General features: G+C 35.0%; 3 protein-coding genes across 3 annotated transcripts; all 3 read left to right on the top strand.

The window, feature by feature from the left end:
* The first annotated feature begins 6074 nt into the window (after window positions 1-6074).
* On the top strand, window positions 6075-10731 carry LOC109001384 (protein NRT1/ PTR FAMILY 4.4). Its single transcript, XM_018978632.1, has 5 exons — window positions 6075-6411; window positions 6791-7008; window positions 7363-7809; window positions 8873-9018; window positions 9282-10731. The coding sequence occupies exons 1-5, from the start codon at window positions 6255-6257 to the stop codon at window positions 10183-10185; spliced, it is 1872 nt and encodes a 623-aa protein (XP_018834177.1). The 5' UTR covers window positions 6075-6254; the 3' UTR covers window positions 10186-10731.
* Window positions 10732-13404: 2673 nt separating this feature from the next.
* On the top strand, window positions 13405-14470 carry LOC109001272 (ethylene-responsive transcription factor ERF037-like). Its single transcript, XM_018978473.2, has one exon. It carries the CDS (start codon window positions 13613-13615, stop codon window positions 14246-14248), a length of 636 nt encoding a protein of 211 aa, XP_018834018.1. The 5' UTR covers window positions 13405-13612; the 3' UTR covers window positions 14249-14470.
* Window positions 14471-19060: 4590 nt separating this feature from the next.
* Window positions 19061-23506, top strand: LOC109001382 (probable beta-1,3-galactosyltransferase 8). Its single transcript, XM_018978629.2, has 9 exons — window positions 19061-19264; window positions 20621-20905; window positions 21424-21488; window positions 21591-21793; window positions 21887-22144; window positions 22278-22365; window positions 22518-22643; window positions 22835-22944; window positions 23138-23506. The coding sequence occupies exons 2-9, from the start codon at window positions 20717-20719 to the stop codon at window positions 23284-23286; spliced, it is 1188 nt and encodes a 395-aa protein (XP_018834174.1). The 5' UTR covers window positions 19061-19264; window positions 20621-20716; the 3' UTR covers window positions 23287-23506.
* Window positions 23507-23593: the final 87 nt, after the last annotated feature.

The following is a 23593-nucleotide window of genomic DNA, read 5'->3' as shown; positions in this document are numbered from 1 at the left end:
AAATTAAATTATTAGTTTATGTGGGCACGTTAATAATTAATAATATGATCGTAGTCATTTGAATTTTTAAGATCAGTACCAGAAAAGCTAATATATAGTAGCCAGATCCATGTGATCCATGTAAATTGATCAGCTTCAATAACTTGATCGAGACTTGTCTGGAGATGAAGATAAAGAGGACCTTGGTGATAATTTTTAAGTTTTAACTGCCGTGGCGGCGTTTACCGCGTACTGATATTAAGTACTTATGATTCATCTTGCTCAAAGCAAACCCTAATCTAGTTTTGAACAAAGAAGCAGTCCAAATAATGAATTAAGCAAAGCTCTTACAAAAATTTTTTTTTTTTTAACTTGTAAAATTATAACTTATTCTAAAAGTTTAAACTGATAGAAAGAAGTAGATTAATTTATTATTTATTTTATATCTTAACATTTCCTCTCACGTGTGTGTCAGACTGATCTCTCTTAATAGGTGGTCTAACACGTGAAATATTTAATTAAATGAGATAGAATGTAGAATCAAGATTCGAATTTAGGACCTTTGCTCTAATAAATTTATACCATGTAAAGTTACTATTTGTCCAAAAAACTTAACCTGATAGGAATATGTAGATTTTATTATTTATTTTATATCTTAACAACGCTTAACATTAGATAATGACTAGAAAAATAACATCTAAAGTTAAGCAAATGTAGGTACGTTTGCCTAGTTGACTTATTTAATTCTTCGAAGACCTTAATGGTTGTCATCATTTTCAAAAGCATAACACAAGAGCTTACTATCCATTATTGGTTTTCTTTAATTTGTCCACTATATATAATACTTTAAATATATAATGCTCGTTTAACATATGCTTAAATGAATAAGGTGGATTGATTAACGACTATATTAGCTTCTGCTATTTTGCCTCATATAGCTGATCATGTTTTACTCTGATGGGATCTGCACCACTAACAACTAAAAATTTGAATGAAACAAATTGCAGTAACCCTGGGTTCTACTGGCCTAGCTGCTTTCTCTTTCACGAATACATTATTGATATTCATTATTAGTGTAAAGAAAAATGATATTTACAGTAATAGAGGGCGTAAATGTCGCATAATCTTTTTGAAAAAAATATATAAATATAAAATTCATATAAAAAAAATTAATTTTTTAATAATATAACTAACTTTTTTCAAAATGATTATGTAATATTTACACATTCTAGATTTTATATGTGGCATTACTCAAAAGTATTCTTTCGCGTTACGCTATCGCTAAGGCCGTGAATTGCATGTTCTCTTGGCCGTGAGGCGGCAACTCGGTTAATTAGTCATGTCTAGTGGCATGCGTGCTAATGCTTTGTCATCTGCTTCAATAGTTTAATAAACTATGACCACTAGTCATGATGATTTGCATTATGTTTTGCTTTGAATATTTGATCATCCGAATAGAGTAAATAAGACAACCTATAGCAAGTTTTTTTTTTGAACAATAAGGCGTTAGATATAAATGTTGTAAATGGGGATCGTGCCACGTGCTTCATGACTTTAAAGCGATCGATCGACTTCCATGGAACCTGCCTGACAAACAGTACTGCTAGCTAGGGTATATAGGGATTCATTTGAGAAGCTTTGGAATACATGCAGTCGTATTCATCTTTGACACAATAGAAATTATTGGTATTGGTAGTACTACCGTATAAAATCCAGCTTTATAAATTAAACGACACAAAAAAGATATATATATATACCTAGCTACAACCCAACACGTACGTTACCGGCCGAGCGCTTCTTCAGAACCAAAAAGCTTTTAAATAACATATCGCGTGGCCAACCATATCCATATTATATATATATCATCAAAAGCATGCATGCTGCGGCCTTTCTGTAGTACTATAGTATTAGAAATGGTCAATATACGGCTTCTCTGCATCCGTATTAATGGGGATAAAATGGCTATATATAAAGTCCAAGACATCTGACTTTGACCCTTTTATTTCCTACGAATTTTTAAGAAAATGCTAATTTGTCTCTTAGAGCATTCTCATTGGTTTGGACAAATGCATCTTCAAAATTTAGTCAATATCACACTTTTTTACATTTGTCTATTCCATTTAAATTCAATCTTCACATTGGATTAGCCATTCACATTCTATATAATACTAAAATATTATTATTTTAATAATTAATTAATTAAATTTATTTTTATCACATTTTATAGTTCTACCAATTAAATGTTAATAATAATTATATTCTAGTTAAATTAATATTAAAAAAAATTATTATTAAATGTTAATAATAATTATATTCTAGTTAAATTAATATTAAAAAAAGTTTTATTAAATGGTAATAATAATTATATTCTAGTTAAATTAATATTAAAAAAAGTATTATTAAATGTTAATAATAATTATATTCTAATTAAATTATTATTAAAATTTTTTTAATTAAATGTTAATAATAATTATATTCTAATTAAATTAATATTAAAAAAAGTATTATTAAATGTTAATAATAATTATATTTTAATTAACTTAATATTAAAAAATTATTATTAAATGTTAATAATAATTATATTCTAATTAAATTAATATTAAAAAAGTATTATTAAATGTTAATAATAATTATATTCTAAATGTTAAATGTTAATTATATTATAATTAATTTAATTTGTTTGCTTGGAGTGAGAAATTAATATTTTAATATTTGGTGAATCAATTTTGGTTCTTCATATTTGGCCAATCACTGTAGCAGAAATTCAAATTATTTTGGAGATGCCCAATCCAATGTGGGGTCTTTTTGACACAAGTTATTTAAATTTTAGACATTCTTCAATTTTGGCCAAGCCAATGAGAATGTTCTTACTTTATCCTCTCATTTTGATTGCCGGTATATTTAATCTTTTTTTTTTATTTAATAATTAAAAAAATATTTTTTAATATATTGATGTATTTTTTTTATTTTTTTAAAAATATTTAAATATGTTAAAAAAATAAAAACATACTTTTGACCTTGTGGTCAAATTGAACGGACTACTCTAAACAGTATAATAGCCCGACTATATATATATATATATATATATTGATTGTGTGAGATACCCGGCATACAGTACTATATATGTATGTATAGAGCCTCAAAGCATGAGATGCCATACCTTGGAAGAGAGAGCTTGTTGAATGAGCGAAAAGATAGGGTCATATTCAAGTCAAGAACTGATCAGCATAAAGAAAGAATCATCATAATTTTCTATGTATGGACATTAATATCGATCCATTGACAAGACATTGCGGTGGGGAAGCCACCAAACAAGTCATGATAATTGAACAAATAATATCCAGAATAGCTGCCCACCAGACAAGTCATGATATATATTTCGACAAATAATATCCATATATAAGAAGCTACCACTAAATTTTAAAGCTTTTCAGGACAAAGACCCACTTTTGTTTTTTGTTTTACGAGGTAAGAATATTACATGAACTCAATTTGCCCTGCGCTCAATTCTTCCCTCAAAAAAATTCCTATAAAAACTAAAAAGTCATGCATGTATCGATCGAGATATAATTATGGTCGTTCATGAATAATGATTATAAGGAGATCAAGTAGTACCGCAGAGTGGCAGAGTAAATTCAATTCCGTCTTTCCCGGCCGGCCTTTTGAAGGAATATAATTCTATTCGTGGGTCATCTGGGTTTTATCACAAACCAAAATTAAGATCATGGCATGGCTTAAATCATGTATGGATATCTATTCATCTATTCCTTGCATCGGATCTATTATATATATTTAATGATGGGAGTTTTTTTCTTTTATAAAATATACTGCATTCATTAATAATGAGCATTACAATTTTGACCTGAAACATACATAACAAGTCAACTATAATATTAATAGCTCTCCAGTACACAACTATGACTAACATGATCTAGTTCATGCTGCAAACGGGCTTTACAGACCATTGTTTGAGAGACAACACAACTCGATCCAAGACAGAGTTTACAAATCTCATATTCTGTCTAAGACGGAGTAAAATACACACCCTATGGACAAAAAGTCCAAGAGACATTTGAGGGACAAAAGTCCAAGAGACTATGTGTTTTTTTGTTTTTATTTTTCTAAAACAAGAGACTTAACAGAAATTAAAGATATATTGAAAAAAATGAATTATATTTTGGAAAGGCATAGAACCGTATTTTCAACTTTGGAAGAAAAAGACAAACAAAGTGACTATGATGGGCCGTGAGAGCCATGCGCCACCCTGAGAGTATGGCGGTCAGTCAAGTCTAAAGTAATCGGTGGCCTTGGACCAAGAAAAGCTGTGCGTGGCAGCAGAAGAGCACTCCTCGCGGTGGCACGTGGATTTCACGCTTCCACTTTGGACGGCACGTGTGGCTCATGCGCAGTGCCATTCGGTGAAATTCTTCACCCGTCTGAAAGATCGGTGCCTTGAAAAACTTACAATAGGGCGCGTGGTGGTCGTCGGACGCTGAAGGACAGCAGATCAACCTTCCGCCATACTTAATCCTGAAAAAACAATCCAAAAAAGAAAAGAAAATAAGAAAATTAGAGAGGAGATGGAAGAGGGGAATAGCTCATCCGTCTAGATTTTGATTTGATAGTGATTTCTAGAGAGAATGAGAAATCTCTCTCTCTAAAGCTAGGGCCGGCTCCTATACTCTTACTCTTTAAAGATGTTTTAACGATGGGAATTGAATTGAATGAAAGGTCAATTGCTGGTAAAGCGTTTACGTACACACATCATCATGATCTGTGGCCAAAATGGCTTCGTACCCACTGGTTGGCCGCCCTCACCCTTAACCAGGGAAATCATTTTGGAAAATGCAACTTTGCCCCTTATTTCTATTGTGTTTTCACTTCTTTCCATGATGTGCATCATTGAATTGGAAACGCTAGCTTGCTGTATCAACACCAGGATATATAGACTATGCGTACGTACGCAGTATCCAAGAGTAAATTTATCAAAAGTCAACCGCTCAACACTCCCTCGTATAAAAAAAAAAAAAATGTACCATAAATCCTCCATATATATATATAATTATATATATAGTAGTGGTACAATTTCCTGCCATGATTGCCATATAGTAGTACTTTTAATCAATATATATTCGTCCGTTTTTTGTCCAAACAAAAATCAAAACTTGGGAGAAATACAATCATCATGATCGTTTAGTACTCCGCGAAGTACGAGAAGTTCTTCGAGATAAACCAGTACAATCTTGAAAGTAAATATGAAGTTTGAGAATGAAAAGTACAAATCTTACCAAACTTGTTGAGTATTTTGAATGATCACTGCATTTTTTAAGGATGTCTCAATTTTAGAACTTAAAATAAAATATATAGGAATTAGTAGATACAAAATTTATTAATGTTATTCACAAAATTTAGTCACAATTATATAAAATATTATATAGTTGTTTCATTTTGATCTAGATCTCCACTTATGTTATAGTCGAGACAAAAATATTACAAGGGAACCTGATCATCAATTGGGGGTGAAAAACATATATATCATTTTCACATTTTTTAAATTGAGGTGTTAATAAAATTGGTCCTAATACAGAGGATGTACGTTATATTTTCACATTTTTGCAAAGATTTATTTGAAAACACTGCAATAAATTAGACATCATTCATGTGATATCATTAAATTTCTTAGACGATTTTGGGCACAAATTGGAAGTTGATTTAGGCACGAATCTGTCAAATTAAGCACAATTAAGAGAAGAAAAAGTAATGGAATTAATGGCCCACTTTGAGAAATAACACGCCCACTAGAATCATCCCAATTCATCAATACGTACGACTGCCTCAGCTAGCTTGGTGATCGATCGGCTAGGAAAAAGTATACGGAGGACCATTATACCCGGAACCACCGGTCTATGGTGGGTCGGAGCTAGGAGATATATAAAAAATTATTGAAATCGCTTGGGATTTGACTTGTATAGCGCATGGGCCATGCCCACTTGCTTGGTCAACTTGGCGAGGACTTGAAAGACCAATGAAAAGATCGGTCACCAGGAAATGCAGGACAAGTACGTTATAAATATGAGGTTTGCTCCCTCGCTAACTTGTCCCAAAATCGCCACTCAGAGAGTAGCACTAGGCTTAGGCAAAGATCGAGAGGGGCTTTGGATTTCAACAATAAATACCCTCTAGTTCTTTAGAGTGAGTTTGTCAAAGAGAGAGAAAAATATTAGCATCGTGCAGTAGTAGTTATATAGCAAAGAGGAGAGAAAAGGGCAGGGAGAATGGTGGACAGCGTAGTAGAAAAGACAAAAATGAACCTCAAAGGAGATCATTCCATGCCTGCATCTATGGTGGATCAGGAGACGTCTGTTGATTGGAGAGGCAGACCCTGCAAGCCTAATAAGCATGGCGGAATGACTTCTGCTATTTTTGTCCTAGGTCTCTCTCTCTCTCTCTCTCTCTCTATTCTCTCTCTCGGATCGAGCTCGAGCATGAATATCCACATTGTTTAACCAAATCCCATGTCCTACTATAGCCTATAATAGTCACATGTATCGGTTGGCCATTTTGTTATCCAAAAACCTCTAATCATCTCTGTGTGCGCTTAAAGTTGAAGTACGCGATTCAATGTTAATTATATTTTAGGTGAAGTGTGGTATCACTATATATAGTGTAAAAAGTTCTATAATCGAAGCAATAAATTTTGGTCTTTAGTTACATTTTAACGATATAAATCTTAGTAGATCTCGTTCACTTCATTTTAATATTCTATTATTGGAAGTAACATGTATATAATGGATCGCCGTGGGTGACACAGGTCTCCAAGCTTTTGAGATGATGGCAATTGCTGCAGTTGGGAACAACCTGATAACTTATGTATTCAATGAGATGCACTTTCCTCTGTCAAAGTCTGCGAACATAGTAACAAACTTTATAGGGACAGTCTTCCTCCTCTCACTCCTTGGTGGGTTCCTCTCAGATTCTTATCTCGGGAACTTTCGGACCATGTTGATCTTTGGCTTTGTGGAGCTCTCTGTAAGTCCTTTCTCTGACATATCTCCTTTTCTTAATACTGCTAAATATTCTTAATTTCCATATTCAAGATTATAATTCTCTCTCTCTCGATCTCAATTTCTGTAAAATTCTGCAATAAATTTTGATATAAAAAAATAATCTCTATAAAATACAAAGCTTGATCATGATTCCATTTCCTGTACCGAACAAAGAATGTTTTTTCCTGATCTTGGGGAGAGGGGAAGAGAGAATATTCTTCAAGGAAAGTTTATGATCTTGATAATATATTCATTTTAACATACAATAATTAAGAGAGAAAAAAATGAGTTGGAGTATTTCTGGGATAACATAGTTTAGTTCTAATTAATGTTGCAGGGTTTTATACTACTTTCCGTTCAAGCCCATCTTCCAGAATTAAGGCCACCAAAATGCAACATGATGTTGGAGGGAGCTGGCCACTCATGTGTGGAGGCAAAGGGCTACAGATCTTTGATATTCTTCGTTGCACTCTACTTGGTGGCTCTAGGAAGTGGGTGTTTAAAACCCAACATAATATCTCATGGGGCTGATCAATTCAGAAAAGATGACTCCAAGCAATCCAGGATACTCTCCTCTTATTTCAACGCCGCCTACTTTGCTTTCTGCATGGGGGAGCTTATCGCGCTTACCGTTCTCGTTTGGGTCCAAACACATTCTGGGATGGATGTTGGATTTGGAGTCTCAGCAGCCGCCATGGCAGCCGGATTGGTAAGCTTGATTTTGGGCACGCTTGTATACCGGAACACACCGCCCAGCGGAAGTATCTTCACCCCTGTTGCTCAAGTAATCTTGCTTTACCCTTTTTTTTCTTTGTTTTTTTTTTTTTTTTAAACTGTTGTTTGATGGCCTTTATGGGGTTTCTTTTGCTTTAATTACTTTTCGATACTTCGAAGCCTTATCTTCTTCTAAGTTATTCCTTAAATTCTAGTTTTGATAGGCATTATATTTTTGTAATCGGTTGTCGGCCAATTATTTCTGATAAATTGATTCTTAAAATGGTAAATCGATCGAAAAGGCAAAAAGCTAGGATTAATAAAGTTGTCAATCCTGATACAACCAGATTTTCTTTTTGTCCGTTCTTTTTCACAATCAGTACTTCTGTTCTGTGACTCTGATTTTCTCATCTCTTGGTCCAATTTACAACAATCTCGTCATTTATGGCCGGGAGGACGTACGTGCAGTAGTCTAAAATCGCCCATTCAGAAAAGATAATATTAGAACCACCGCTGGATTGAGTTGTCCCGCTAGTTTATTTTGTATTTTTTTAAAAAAAAATTTTACATAGATTTTTTAATATATTTTTTAAAAAATTCATAATATTATTAAAAAATACTTCTTAATCTTAATATCTTTTATTTTTTTTTAAATATCTAAAAGTGTTAAAAAAATCGTGACTCTAGCATTATTATTTAAAAAATTATACCAGTTTTCCCTTATAGAATAAATGTAATTTGCAAATTATTAATTAACCAAGGTTTTGTGCTGTACTTTGAATATGAATATTAATCTTACTTACATAATTGCTACAGTAGTATATGTGGTTTTTATTTTTATCCTATGTATCCTTCTCCTATATGCATGATTCAGCTTATGACCCTCTAGGTAGTAGTGTATATGTTCTGCCAATGGCCTCACGGTCTTATGACGTTCATGATCTCCCTCTATCCCACCTTTTTTATTAAAAAAGAAAAGGAAAAGAAAAAGAATATTTAGCAGCAACGGCCTCTAGCTAGCTGCTAATTAATTAGTTTATTAAATGCTAAGTTAATGCGTTATATATATATATATATACACACACACACTTTTATTTGTTTTTTCCTCAGATTAGTATATTCATACCCTGCAGGTTCTAGTTGCTGCATTTACAAAAAGAAAGCAAATCTGCCCTTCAAATACAGGGATGCTTCATGGAAACCAAAACAATGTGCCGAACCATGTTCTTGCCATGTCACCTAACATCAGTGCTAATCTCCTCCATACCGAAAAGTTCAGGTTAGGAAGTCCATTAATCTGATAGCCGAGTAGTACTATTGGTAGTCAAATCACTGGTGCCTAAAAGATTATGGTCAAAAGTTGAATCTAATAATGAATGATGACAGTACTACTGGGTTTCTCTGATCAAGATATATATGTTGCCCGGCATGAGACCAGGATAAAGGATTGAAATGTTTCAAATTTAAACAAGCAATTCAATCCTGCCTTATTAATATGCACCTGATATTAATTATTCTCTAATAAAGTTATGAAATTCACAGGTTCCTTGACAAGGCCTGCATAAAAATTGAAGACGGAAGCCGGACGAGTGAAAGTCCATGGAAGCTGTGCACGGTGGCCCAAGTCGAGCAAGTGAAGATTATTATCTCAGTTATTCCCATATTTGCCTGCACCATCATTTTCAACACCATTTTAGCACAGCTCCAGACGTTCTCAGTCCAACAAGGAAGCGCAATGAACACCCGGATCGCAAGAAGCTTCAACATCCCTCCAGCTTCGCTTCAATCCATTCCATACATTTTGCTAATCTTTCTTGTCCCTCTGTATGAAACTGCCTTTGTACCACTTGCTCGAAAATTCACTGGAAGGGACTCGGGAATCTCGCCTCTTCAAAGGGTGGGCGTAGGGCTCTTTATCGCTACTTTCTCTATGGTTTCGGCTGCAATGGTTGAGAAGAAGAGAAGAAACTCGTCTATTCACTTGAATGAGACACTCTCCATCTTTTGGATTGCCCCACAGTTTCTCATCTTTGGCCTGTCCGAGATGTTCACTGCTGTGGGGCTAATAGAGTTTTTCTACAAGCAGTCTGTGGAAGGGATGCAATCCTTTCTAACTGCTATGACTTACTGTTCATACTCATTTGGGTTCTATTTGAGCTCTCTCCTTGTTTCGCTAGTGAACAAAATAACCTCAAGTTCTGCTGGTGGTGGCTGGCTAAGTGACAATGACCTCAACAAGAACAGTTTGGATCTTTTTTATTGGTTGTTAGCTGCCCTCAGCCTCATCAACTTCTTCACTTACCTTTTCCTGTCTAAATGGTACTCTTATAACCCATCAGTGCTACCACGCACTCCACAAGATCATCAGCCATATGGACTAGAAGACCCGGAAAACCTCAAGCTGAACCCCTCAAAGCAAGTTGGTGCTGACAATATTTTACCTTAAGTCACAGTGTCTATCTGGTGATTATAATTTCTTTGACTTAGACCTATTTCTTACTCTTGTGTATGTATCGAAAGGAAAGTAAACCCCAGACGGATAACTACTGAATAGTCATAGACCCACTACCTAGGTGCACCTGCTTGGTTGATAAAATTGCCTTCTCCTTCTATTACAATAATTAACTGTGTAGGGGGAGGGGGGCGATATCTGAAGGGTCCCCCATGGTCATGGTTCTTGAGTTTATTCCAAAGGCTCAATAACGAAGTTAGTCCTATGCCCATGAACCAGATCTAGAAGATGGCAAGATGCAGTGCACGCTCCTAGTCCTCATGATCCCTTTTACTTCTTTAGTGTCTCTCAGTACTACTGGTCATGCATGTGTAAGAAGGACCTCTTCTCATTTTTCTTTATGGTAAAGGAAGATGTAAGTGGTGGGGTCGTGCTTTAATTCTCTGCTTTAGTTAGTTATAAAAAAGGAAGTGTCTTTTAAAAGCAGATATGATCTCTTTTGATGAGATTCATGAATATGGAAGATATTATTGCATCTAAGCTTTCAATGTCCAAAAACGAATATATATATATATATGTATGTATTTATGTATATATGTCACTTGGGAATTAAAAATATTCTCACACGTTTTCTTGTCTTCCTTCTGATCATTCTGCACAAAGAAACATGTCCCCTACATGTTTCTTGATGGAGCTAGGTCCTCCGCTGCAATTGCCAATATGCATCAAATCAATATTCTCCCACCACTACTGGCTACGAGACTGTGGTTTCCATTATGTATACTTCCCATCCTAATGGTTGGGAAAAGACTCGTGGTCCCAAAAAGATAGAAACAGAAGTTACCAACAAAAGTTGGGCCCATTTATCTACTATTGAGTATGATATAAGTCAATGATCAAGTCATGGCTTAAGCATTCAATTCATAGCTCTAATCATGACTAGTATGACTTAAGTACCAAAGAATAATATTGCTTATCTTCTATATATATATATATATAGCTTGTCCCTGCAGTGTGATATGATTGGCTCAAAAGCGCCCTTTATTGGGACAGCACTGGCCTCCCTCTCTTAAAAGGAGAGGGAAAAACTCTTAAGAGTCAACTAGCTAGCTAGCACTGGTGCAAGAGGCTCGATCCAGAGGATTAGCTAGCGGGGGTACTTACTGATCATGGGTATATAGTCTCGTTCCCGCCAACACCACACGATATCAGTACTACTTCTGATCTAGGTTCATTAGTCAACCAAAATATAACAAGCTAGCTAGCATAAAATTTGCATTACAGATCACTATATATGGATCGAAGTAAATAGGCCGAGACATGTCACATTCCGCAAAATTAAGTTTTTAGGCTGAGATCGCCAGGCGCTCGTTCGTCTTGGAGGTTTTCATCGTGAATATTGATGGGACCCAAAATCTATCAGCCCAATGGCCACACTTAGAAGCCCACTGACTAACTCATGGACCTGCGAGAACTAAGTGATCTAGACTTCGCAATAGCTTATTTTTTCCTTGGAACTTCTATTCTCGTACAAATAGAATAGTCCCATGATGGAATTCAATCTGTCGTGTTAGCATTAGCTCGTTCGATCTTGTTTTCTTTTTTCACTTAAAGTGAGATAAGATGTGAAATAATTTAAATTAATATATTTTATAGGGTTTTGAAAAATGAGAAAGAAAAAGTTAAATAAAAATTATATTATAAAGTAAAATATTATTAGAATATTTTTTTTAATATATTTTTTTGGGATTTGAAAATGTTGATTTTTTTTTGTTTTGTTTTGTTTTGTTTGAAAGTTTAGAAAAGTTGTAATGATTAGATGAAAAAGTTGAATATTTGAAATTGAAAAGTGTTTGCGTTTATAGTATTTTGATATTGAGAGGATTTAGAGGAGGTTTTGTGTCCGCTAGAATTAATGTTTTCAAAACCAACATATATATGAAAATAGATCTCTTAAGAAAATTAAAGGACAATATCAAATTAATGAGGATACGGAATTAACAACCATTACTTATATTATGTGACATTCAAAATATATATACTATCCTTTAAGATATTTCTAATTAATGTCATTATATATCCTCTTAAGTAAAAGGCTAACTCCCTCATAAAAGAAAGGGGTGGGGGGGGGGGGGGGGCCTTGGAAAGACAAGTATCACAAGTATCATGAGATCCGGCACTTCTTTGGACCGCATAGAGAGGTAATTAATTAGTTGGACTAGCATGCATCAAGTTGCTTCTAAAAATGATAAGATGGTCCTAGCTAGCTCTAGATATATGCCAAATTAAGGAAGATATATAGCTAGCTGTGCCCATGGCATTTTATGCATAGCTAGTAATGTACGTACGTATTCATTAGGGACAGCACCTTCTTGATCATATTCTAAGCGGTTACGGGTTGTTGTTGACATTTTCTACTTCATTTCAAATCCTTTTCATATATATAATTGAGAATTCTGCTTAAAGAAACTTGTTAGAGAGAGAGAGAGAGAGAGGAGAGAGAGACAATTTGGAGTAGTACTAGCTACTGGTTCAGATAAGCATGCTGGTGCATCTGTTTCTGTAGTGAAAAAAAAAAAAAAAAAGAGTCAACACGTCTGGTGATATAAGCATAGACTTGCAATACTGCATGCCATAAAGGCTATATATTGCCACCTTACCCACATACAGCTGGTTTAACGCGTTTAATCTACTATTGATGATGCCATGCACATGTACTCTTTTGTCTTTATATATGAGTACGTATCCTTCCTCAATTACCCCAATATATATCCCTTCGATCGATCCCACTACTGACCTGCTGTTTCTCCTTTTTTCACGCGCATACCTTAGCGCTTTTCTTTTCTATTTCCTTTTTTAAGGTTCCATCCTTTTGTTAATCTGATCTGTTGTCAACTTTATAGCACTTGCACGCATGCATGGTCGAAGCTGATTTCCTTAAAATCAGTGAGTGCATTCAATGATCACCGAATGCATTCACTCACAAATATCTTAATTAGATGTTTTTAATTCAAAGAAAACAACAAAATTATTAGGATAAATGATTGGCCATAGTGCAGTCATATTACTACTACTCTTATTAAACTTATATTTTTTAGAAAGAAAAAAAGAAAAATAAAAGAAAGAAAAGCTGGTAGTAGGTAGGTCATTATGGTCAATATTATGTATAGTTAAATGTAACGTAGTATGTGTAGTCAATCAATGTCCTTTTCAAATCCAGAATCCGCACAAACTCTCACCCAAATATTGCCAGCTATTCCCATTACGAAACCCAAGCAACTTAATTAAAACCTCCCAGTTCCCACCCCCAATCAACGTATCCACCCTCTCTACTTAAACCCTCCTGGCCTCCCTCTCTATCGCTATCACGGTCACTCGAAGCACCCATTTCTCTCAAACACGACATACGCTCGCATTCACGATGTCTGTCATTAAAGAAGAACCAGAAACTGCTCAATTCAAACCAACTCGCCGCTTTGATTCCTCCTCCTCCTCCTCCCATCCGCGGGGCTTCAACAACAAGAAGCCAACTAGACAACGACAAGCTGCTGACACCCCATTTCGTGGCGTCCGTAAAAGGAGCTGGGGTCGCTATGTCTCGGAGATACGGTTACCCGGCCAGAAGACCCGTATCTGGTTAGGATCATTTGGGTCACCGGAGATGGCAGCTCGGGCTCATGACTCGGCCGCCTTCTTCTTGAAAGGCAACTCGGCGTGTCTCAACTTCCCGGAGTTGGCGGAGTTGTTGCCTAAGCCCGATTCTTGTTCGAGAAGAGATATACAATCGGCGGCTGCTAAAGCGGCTCTTTTTGAGGTTACGGACGAACGGACGTCCTTATTAGACACAACGGAACCAGAGACCACCTCGGGTTCAGAAGACTTTTGGTGTGAGTTTGACGTTGATTTCGACTTGGGAACGTCGACAACGTCGTTTGAAGCAGTGAAAGAAGCTTCTCTATTTAGTCCATTGAAGTTTGAGGACTCAATCGGTGAGGAGTTTGGTCAGGTGGTCGTGGATGATGAGTTTTTGTTGGCATCCTGCAGTTTCCAAATGTAAAAATCAGTGCACTATCTTCCCTCGAACCAACCAAAAAACAAAAAAGAAAATTGTATTATAAATATGGTATGGATAGGACAGTTTCCCTAGAATCCCTTCTCTAAATTTTCGTTGGAATTTCTTTATTAATTTTTTTTTTTGAGAAAAAAATATATATGTATTTGTTTATGACTTGTAATTAAGATCATGTGAATTACACTGCTTTGAAATATTGCGCTGAAAAGCAAGGATATATAAACGAATGCATACATATACGTACTCATGATATCATATCTGTTTGAAGCCTGCGCCACAAGAAAGATATTGGTACTAGTGATGGCTGATGAGAAGGGAAGGCACTTTCAACTCTGATATTGCTGACTTCCTTCCATATATAAATTCGAATTGAAGATTGCTGCCCGCTGTGTGTGTTAACCAGATAAAGCTTTCACATTAACTCAATTAGTTTTCGTTTACTCTTCACATGATTAGGTTTATCTTCTCTCTCTTCCCCCTGCATAAAGCTGTTTACTCTTCACATTAAAAAGAGAAATTCTATTTATAAGCTTTAAATAGGGATTACATGTACAAACTCTTCATTAAATAAAAAAAATATTATTTTAATAAAAATATTATTATAATTTTTAAAAAAAATTAAAGATAAAATTAATTAAATTTACAGTACAATTCTCAAATACAAATTATACGTAACGTTGCTCCATTAAAAAACATAAAACGGTACGTAGTCTCCACAAATCAAGCCGCTAAGAAGGGAATCTGAGAGCCACATGTCTTACAACCGATGTCCCATAATATTGCATGAGGTACATGCAAAACTGACCCTACCAAACGTACATAATTAATTAATCAGAGCCGGGGGTTCTGCCATGTATTCCGACGCGCATTGTGCGTGCTTTACGTCGACCGACCATGCAATTGCATGTTCAGATAAGTACTATAAAAATCTAACTTTAACAAGTGATGCCAAAAACATACTATATTTATATATATAATTAAATATTTAGTACAATTAATATATATATCGTCGCAATCTATATATCATGCGATCGATAAGTATTGTTGTGGATTAAGATCATTTTCTATGTATTCATGATTCAGTAGCGCCGAAAATGATCGATACATATACAAATAATACATAAAATTAAGGGAACTGATGATCTTCCCGGCCAGGTCGTATATTAATTTCATATGTTTTGGTTGAGGCTCGCGAATTTGATACGTGAAACATACGTACGTGGGTTGTCGATCCGGTCGCTGCATGTGCTCTGCATGCCTAACCTAAACTATTTGTCCATTTAGCTAGCACGAACAATGAATCATTTGAAAAGAAGAACATACAAAACAGTAGGGTAAATAGTTCTAATAAGAGTACTAAAACCCCAGCAGACGGAACGTTCTCGATGGCTTGGATAAAAGACCTCAGGAATATTATTTTTGATGTGTAAAAAATAATAATGAAGTTTATAAAAGTATTTATATTATGGACATATAAATAAAAAAAATTAATATATTTACAATACATGACACGTGTAAAATGTAAAATATATATATTACTTGTGATATTAATTTCGAGTTCCAACTTTTCCTCCAAGGATCAAAGATTCAAAGATATCTTTAATCATCAAGAAGCAATACAAACTTTGTCCCTCAAAATAATAGACATAATCTCACTTGGTCCTCCCTCAACCCAGACCGTTTCAGATCAATGTAGCCCTTTTGCCAATTTTGCAGTAGCATGAGCTGCCTTAATGCCATCTCTTTGTAAACACCAACTTCCAGCCCATGTGTTTTGAGAAGATGAACTGAATGTCCTCAACCATTTGAACATTCCATGAACAATCTAAGTTTGCACCATGTATGCTATCAATCACTTGTTTAGCATCCTTTTCAAAAATCACATTATGAAATCCCAACTCATGACATAGCTACAAGCCTCGAAGCAATGCATAGCATTCTGCATTGAATACATAAGTAACATATCGTCTAGGAGCAGCTAATATACTACCTCTACATCACCCCTACAATCTCTTAGAACAATACCAATTCCGATAAAATTGTCATCAGATACAAATGCAGCATCAAAATTAAGCTTAAAGAAAGGCTCCACAGTTGGTTTCTATAAGGCTCTATCAACTGTTTGAAATTGTACTCCATTTCCAGTGTATTTTTGCTTTTGAAGCTGACCAACCTCCTTGTAGACATCAATATCATTCAATGCAGACTAATATAGTGCTATTGGAGTTTGGAATTTTTTATCAAACACCCATTTGTTCCTTTTGATCCACAATTTATACATCACAACAACAATTTGGTCCACCTGCTGAGCTTCCAATTTCTAAAACAGATCCCTGCATAGAAGAAAAAAATTATCATAAGCTGTATGCCACTTTCTGAAAGGACTAACAGATTCACCCCACACATCCACTATAGCAAGACAAGTCCAAAGGACATGCAAGACTGTTTCCTCCTCTTGAATGCAAACTGGACAGAGGCCATCTGCAATAATCTTCTTCCTTGCCAAACTGATTTTTGTAAGTAAGATCGATGCTATTGAGAGCCTTCCATAAAAATTGCTTCATCTTACCAAGAACATGTAGCTGCCAGAGTTTCTTCCATTGCACATCTCCAATAGCCTCATCATAGGTCTGCCCTATAATCTGCCTTTTAAGCTCAGTATCCACAAAGTACGCATTTTTTTACAGTAAAAATCCCTTTTGAGGACTTTACCCATATTAACTTATCATTTGCACTCTTGATACTAATTGGTAAGCTACAAATCAACTTAGCATCTTCTAGATAGAAAACCACCTCTATCAAATCTGTTTTCCATTCATGCTTCTCCATATCGAGCAAGTCTGTCACTCTGCTTCCCGAGGCTAATAGGTGTGGGGGTGTTTGCACCATATAAGTAGAGGGTCTTGGAATCCATCTGCCATGCCAAATTTGAATATTCACACAATTTCCCACCCTCTACACAAAACTTGCCCTTATTAAGTCTAATGATGACCAAATGCTTTTCCAAATATGGGAAGGAGATGATCCAAGTTTTGACTCAAGTAAGGGGCAGTTACTATAATATTTATACTTAAAAATTTAAGCTATTAAAGAAGAAGGTTCATTCAACAATCTCCATATTTGCTTTGCTAGCAAGGCTTTGTTGAAACTGATTAAGTTTCTGAACCCAAGACCACCCTTATCTTTCACTTGCCCCATCTTCTCCCAACTTTGCCAATGCACTCCCTTTTCAAATTTATTATGATTCCACCATAACTAAGCTAATATACTTCAATCTCCTTTAAAAGAGTAGATGATAGTCTTAAACACTCATGGTATACGCTGGAATAGCTTGCAGCACACTTTTAATAAGTATCTCTTTCCTAGCTATGGACAGCAAATAAGATTTCCAGCTACAAATCCTTCTCCAAATCTTTTCCTTCAAACCTCGAAAGGTATTATATTTGGACCTCCCAATGACAGTTGGTAAGCCCAAATACTTATTATAATTCCCACTGGCCACTCCATTTTAAGATTGAATGCTTAATTCATTTGCATTTGGTTGTGAAGGAAGTTTTCTGTTTGTTAAGAGATTGACCAGAAGCACACTCTTACTTCATCAATATTTGTTCCACATTATACCATTCTTCTTGCTTAACTCTACAAAATATGACACAATCATCAACAAACAAGAGATGATTAATCCTTATGCCCTCTCTTGAAGCTGCAATCCCTCGAATAATTCCCTAACTTTCAGCTTGTTGAAAAAGAAAAGTTAACCCTTCTGCACAAATAAGGAACAAATAAGGAGACAATGGATTCCCTTGATGTAATCCTCTTGAAGGAAGAATCATTTCCTCTGGAATCCCATTAAACTTGACTGAGTAACTCATTGTTTTGACACAAGACATTAGTAAACCAGTACATTTATCACCAAATCCCAACTTAAGCAACATTGCCTCTAAGTAATCACATTCCACTCTATCATATGTTTTAGCCATGTCTAATTTAATAGTCATACTGCCGAATTTTACTTATTTTATGTAAATAATTTATAAGAGAAATTAATTATACATGAAAACCTAACACCACACACCTCTATCTAATCAAAATGTGAGTTGTCATTTTTATCATTCTATCTTAATGATTAAATATGTTTGTGTATAAATAAAATAGTAAAAATGACAAATCACATATTGTTAATTAAGTAGAGGTGTGTACGTACGTGCATCTTGTAAAGTTTCCTCGCGTAGCATTAATTCTCAATTTATAAACTCTTTAAATTTTTGAAAATTTTAATATATTTTAGATATTCAGAATTGATTACCAAACTAAAAAGGCATGAGTTGGGAAAGTAAAACTGATCAAAATATTCAATTATTGTATTCACACACGCAACGTACAGAATAATCTAATTGATTCTATATATCTACAAATATATTAATTTAAAGCGCCCCGACTAATACTTATTAATGCATTAAACACACTATAAATTGAAGTAATTAAAGTATACCACAATATATAATTAATATAAAAAAATATTTTTGTCTTAATTAATTAATTTATAATTAAACATAATTAATATATCTCACAATAAGCATGAGTATAAGTATATTTAGACAGTACTGAATTATGGGCATTGAGCAGCGGATTTAAGACGTAAATAATATTCATGGGAGTAAAGAGGGCGCCCACGCAAAGATAGGACGAAGTTGTTTTCATCAGAATACAGGCAGGTGGTTGAGGCATGAAAACCACATGATTGAACTGCCAACCCCTCCAGCATGCAGCATTATTCAAATTAAAGCAGCCCTACTCCATCTAATTAATACAGGGCAGCCTAGGGCAGGCAGCCAAATATCCCGATTAAGAAAATTATGAACTAACGATCGATCGAAGAACTAGCAGCCGGCAGCTTCCTCCTTTTCTCGTCATCTCTCGATCGATCCAGTAACCATTAGCAGGAGTAGTAGTGCTGATCCCGTAATCATACAATTAGCTGCTGCAGCCTTCCATCTCAAGGTAATTAAATATTGCATCGATCCCAGCTAGCTTGTTTTTTCCACCTTATAAATTCAACTAATTACTATCTTATGTATATACATGATATATTTATTCCCAAAAAGAAAATGAAAAGATCAAGTTCTATCTTCACATATATAATGATTAGCTGATACATACATACATACATACATACATACGTGAATATATATATATATAAATATATATATATATTATTCTTGACGTTGATGTGTTAAAAATGAGAATTCTTCATACATATATATATATATATATATGTGTGTGTGTGTGTAGTAGTTTTCCTGTGTTTTAATAGGTTTGTTGTTCAGATTTTTATGAACTTGGAAACAGGCGGGTGAATCATTGTACATGACTTCTCATTCCTTTTCTCGAACCCCCCGGGGGGAGGGAGGAGGGTTCAGTGTTTTTTTTTCCCTTATTAATCGGTATCTGTTGCTCTCCTGCCCTATATATATATATATATATATATATATATATGGAAAATACTTTAGATATTAAGAGATTATATAAAAATAAATTCATAAATTGATGTAAGTTGACGTGGTACGTCAGATTGTAAAATTATTTTTATTATAAAATAGATCTAATAAATCCATAAATTATATTAATTTTTAAATTTACTTGTATATAATTTTTTTATATATATGTAGTAGTTCTCTGTATATAAATTATTTTCTTGGACACAAAATAGAATAATTAAGTTGGGTTTGCAAAGGTCTTTTTCATTAGTATGAACATGTACTATGATTCTCCGTAGATTTTTTTCTCCTTCCTTTTTTATCACCTTCGATCAATAATATGTGGATGTCTCTTTCCTCATCATCTTTAATAGGATTCCGTGGAGAAATTCTTCTCGCGTATTCGTTTTCGCATGAACAATCACACATGATATTCTCACATGCATGCATGACTTTCTAGCTTTAGACTGGACAACATTAATTTCAAAGTATAGTTATGGGAATTGGAAACTGACATCATAAACAACTACTGCGCGCATTAATTAAGTTAAGTCCGTATCACCTGAAAAGAAACTATACGTACTTCAATAAATAATAATAAAAAAAAAAACAATTAAGAATATTGTGTACGTAGGGTTTTGCTAATATGAAAGGAAGTTCTCGTACGTCTTCTGACTCATCTACTAATTGAAAAGTACTACATATATATATATATATTCGATTTAGTACAATTGAGATGTGCGTGACAACGTCGTATATATGTATACCTCGTCATTTCGTAATTAATCAAATATTCTGATCCGTACGTACATAATTAAATCCAAATTCTAGATCTCTTTGACATTAATCTCCGGGCTGGCACTCAAATTACTTATTTCAGGCCGGTTGCTGCTATCTGAAAGGAAGGTGGTTGCGGGACTGTGGCATTTGATACTCTCTCTGCGTGAAAACAGTGGCAGCAATTGACAACGATAAAATGAGGGGAAAACAAGTTTCAGGAAAAACCATATTTGTACTTTGTCTTGCCAGCTTTCTTGCAGGATCACTCTTCACTAGTCAGATATGGACTCAACAGTCTCAAAGTAATGAAGCTCGGATTCCCAACATGCCAAATCATATCAATAGGCTCGAGGCAATGACACAATTAGATTGTGATCACAAAAGGGTATAAATTATTATTATTTATTTTATAATTTATCATGGGCCACAAATTAAGGGTAATAATTAATTAAGCTTGGTACTTCAAATCTACCTAATAAATTAAACCGCTCACGCTTAGCTTTGTAATGTATATACGAGTCGTCTCGTACTTTTTTTTTTATTGCATTTTAAAAAAGTGCAAGGGTAGTAATGAAGAATCTCTGTTATAATCATGCATGTCCAGTATAAAAAAAATTAACTTGTTAATATATACTCTTTCGAGGTTTAATTTTCAACTAGTGATCGAGTCCAAGCTAGCTTGGAGTACTCGTGATTAGACATATATATATATATATATATATATATAATAAAGCTAATTTGAAATTTTGGGAATTGACAAGTTGACTCGTGTTAGATCTCGATCATGAGCTTATTGATACTAATGATCATGTGGTTAATTTGCTAGTCAGATGTTAATTTCCACGTTTATTCTGGTTATTAATTAGAATATTCCTAATGTTTTATTTTTTTGTCCTTGATCAGAAATTGGTTGAAGGAAAATCTGTAGACATTATAGGAGAAGTCACAAAAACCCATCAAGCAATCGAGCAAGTGAACTTACCCTTGTAAATAGTTCCTTTTTCTTTTACGTACCGTTCTTTAATTTTAAGGGAATCTCATAATATTTCATTTATTGTGCACCATTAAAGGTCACTGGATAAAACAATTTCAACATTGGAAATGGAATTAGCAGTAGCTCGTACCAGCCAGAGCGGCACCGCACTTCTTCAACTTCCATTAGAAAAAGCCTCTAACCACAGCTTACAGAAGGCTTTTGTTGTCATCGGAATTAATACAGCTTTTAGCAGCAGGAAACGGCGAGAATCGGTTCGAGAAACATGGATGCCGACAGGTCATTTCTTTTTCCGTCATCTCTGTCCCCTAGTTTCAGTTTACGTACCTACCTACGTAGAAACGTATACGTACATACGTTACATGAATGCAGGAGCTAAGCTAAAGAAACTGGAGAAAGAGAAAGGGATTGTTATAAGGTTTGTGATCGGACACAGCAGCACCCCGGGTGGGGTTCTTGACAAAGCAATCGATGCAGAAGAGGAAGAGCACAAGGATTTCCTTCGGCTCAACCATGTTGAGGGCTACCATGAACTCTCCACCAAGACCCGCATGTATTTTTCCACGGCTGTCTCCATCTGGGATGCCGATTTCTACGTGAAGGTGGACGATGACATCCATGTCAACTTGGGTTAGCTTCTTGATCTCCAACATTGTGTTTTTATGGAATATATATATAGCCAGTAGCAGTAGTCATGAAGATTGAAGAACATGCTGCATGTTGCTAATTAATGATAACACAACATATATACGTGTTTTTGCAGGTATGCTGGTGAGTAGACTTGCACGACACCGACACAAACCCAGAGTTTATGTAGGGTGTATGAAGTCTGGCCCAGTTCTATCTCAAAAGTGAGTGAAATCGGACAACAAGAACTCCACTTACCCAAGAGATTATTTATGAAGAAAGTCAAATAAAGCATGCATGCATAGAGATTAAATTACAAGTAGTGAACTTCTAAGATATTAATCAATTAACGTAGTATGTAATTGGGTCATGACAGGGGGGTGAAATATCACGAGCCAGAGTATTGGAAATTTGGTGAAGAAGGGAACAAGTACTTCAGGCATGCCACCGGCCAAATCTATGCCATCTCCAAAGACCTCGCTGCCTACATCTCAATCAACTTGTGAGTTAAGGAAAAAAAAAAAATTCACCGTACACGTGGCCTCAGTTTGCATATATCTGACGGCAGATAGATATTATAAAACTTATACCCTTTAATTAATTGTTGTTTTGTTTACCATTTTAATTTAAGTAGTTAATTTTCTGATCAATTATGGGTAATCGGCACTTTTGCGATGGTTGTGATATGGGCAGGCCCATCTTGCATAGATATGCGAACGAGGACGTGTCGCTGGGCTCTTGGTTTATCGGATTGGAAGTTGAACACGTCGACGACCGTTCCCTGTGTTGTGGGACCCCTCCAGGTAATATAATATTATAATTGAACTTAGTCTAGTTGGTTTTATATCGTATTATATGGATTCAACATTTTTAGTACATGATTCCATTTGGTCACCGCATATATATATATGTATGTATGTATATTTTGAGACAAGATCATTACATGCAGAGAACAATTCTAATAATGTCGGATTGTTAAATGTGTAAATATGATAGATTGTGAATGGAAGGCACAGGCAGGGAACTTATGCGCCGCATCATATGATTGGTCATGCAGTGGAATATGCAAATCCGTGGTGAGGATGAAAGACGTGCATAACTCGTGTGGGGAAGGAGATGGAGCTGTTTGGAACGTTGATCTTTGAGTTCAATCATATATATATATATATATATATATATATATGTGTTCATCACTGGGGGGAGAGAGAGAGAGAGAGAGAGAGGCCTTATTAGTTAGTACCATATTCCTCTTTTCTTTTGTTATCAGGTCTTGCTGCAACTTTAGCGCAGGTTCCCAGCACACTTTTTGTTTGTTATATTTCGTAACATATTAGCTAGAGATATTGATAGTTGAACAATAAATTTCAGAATTATGTCGTTGTCTCGTCCCAATTTTTCGCAGGATACACGCCAACTTTAAGGAAATTATTTAATTTATATCTATAGTCTTTA

Source organism: Juglans regia, chromosome 1, assembly GCF_001411555.2.
Source record: "Juglans regia cultivar Chandler chromosome 1, Walnut 2.0, whole genome shotgun sequence".
Classification (NCBI taxonomy): domain Eukaryota; kingdom Viridiplantae; phylum Streptophyta; class Magnoliopsida; order Fagales; family Juglandaceae; genus Juglans; species Juglans regia.
This window is presented reverse-complemented; position numbering and strand designations above follow the sequence as displayed.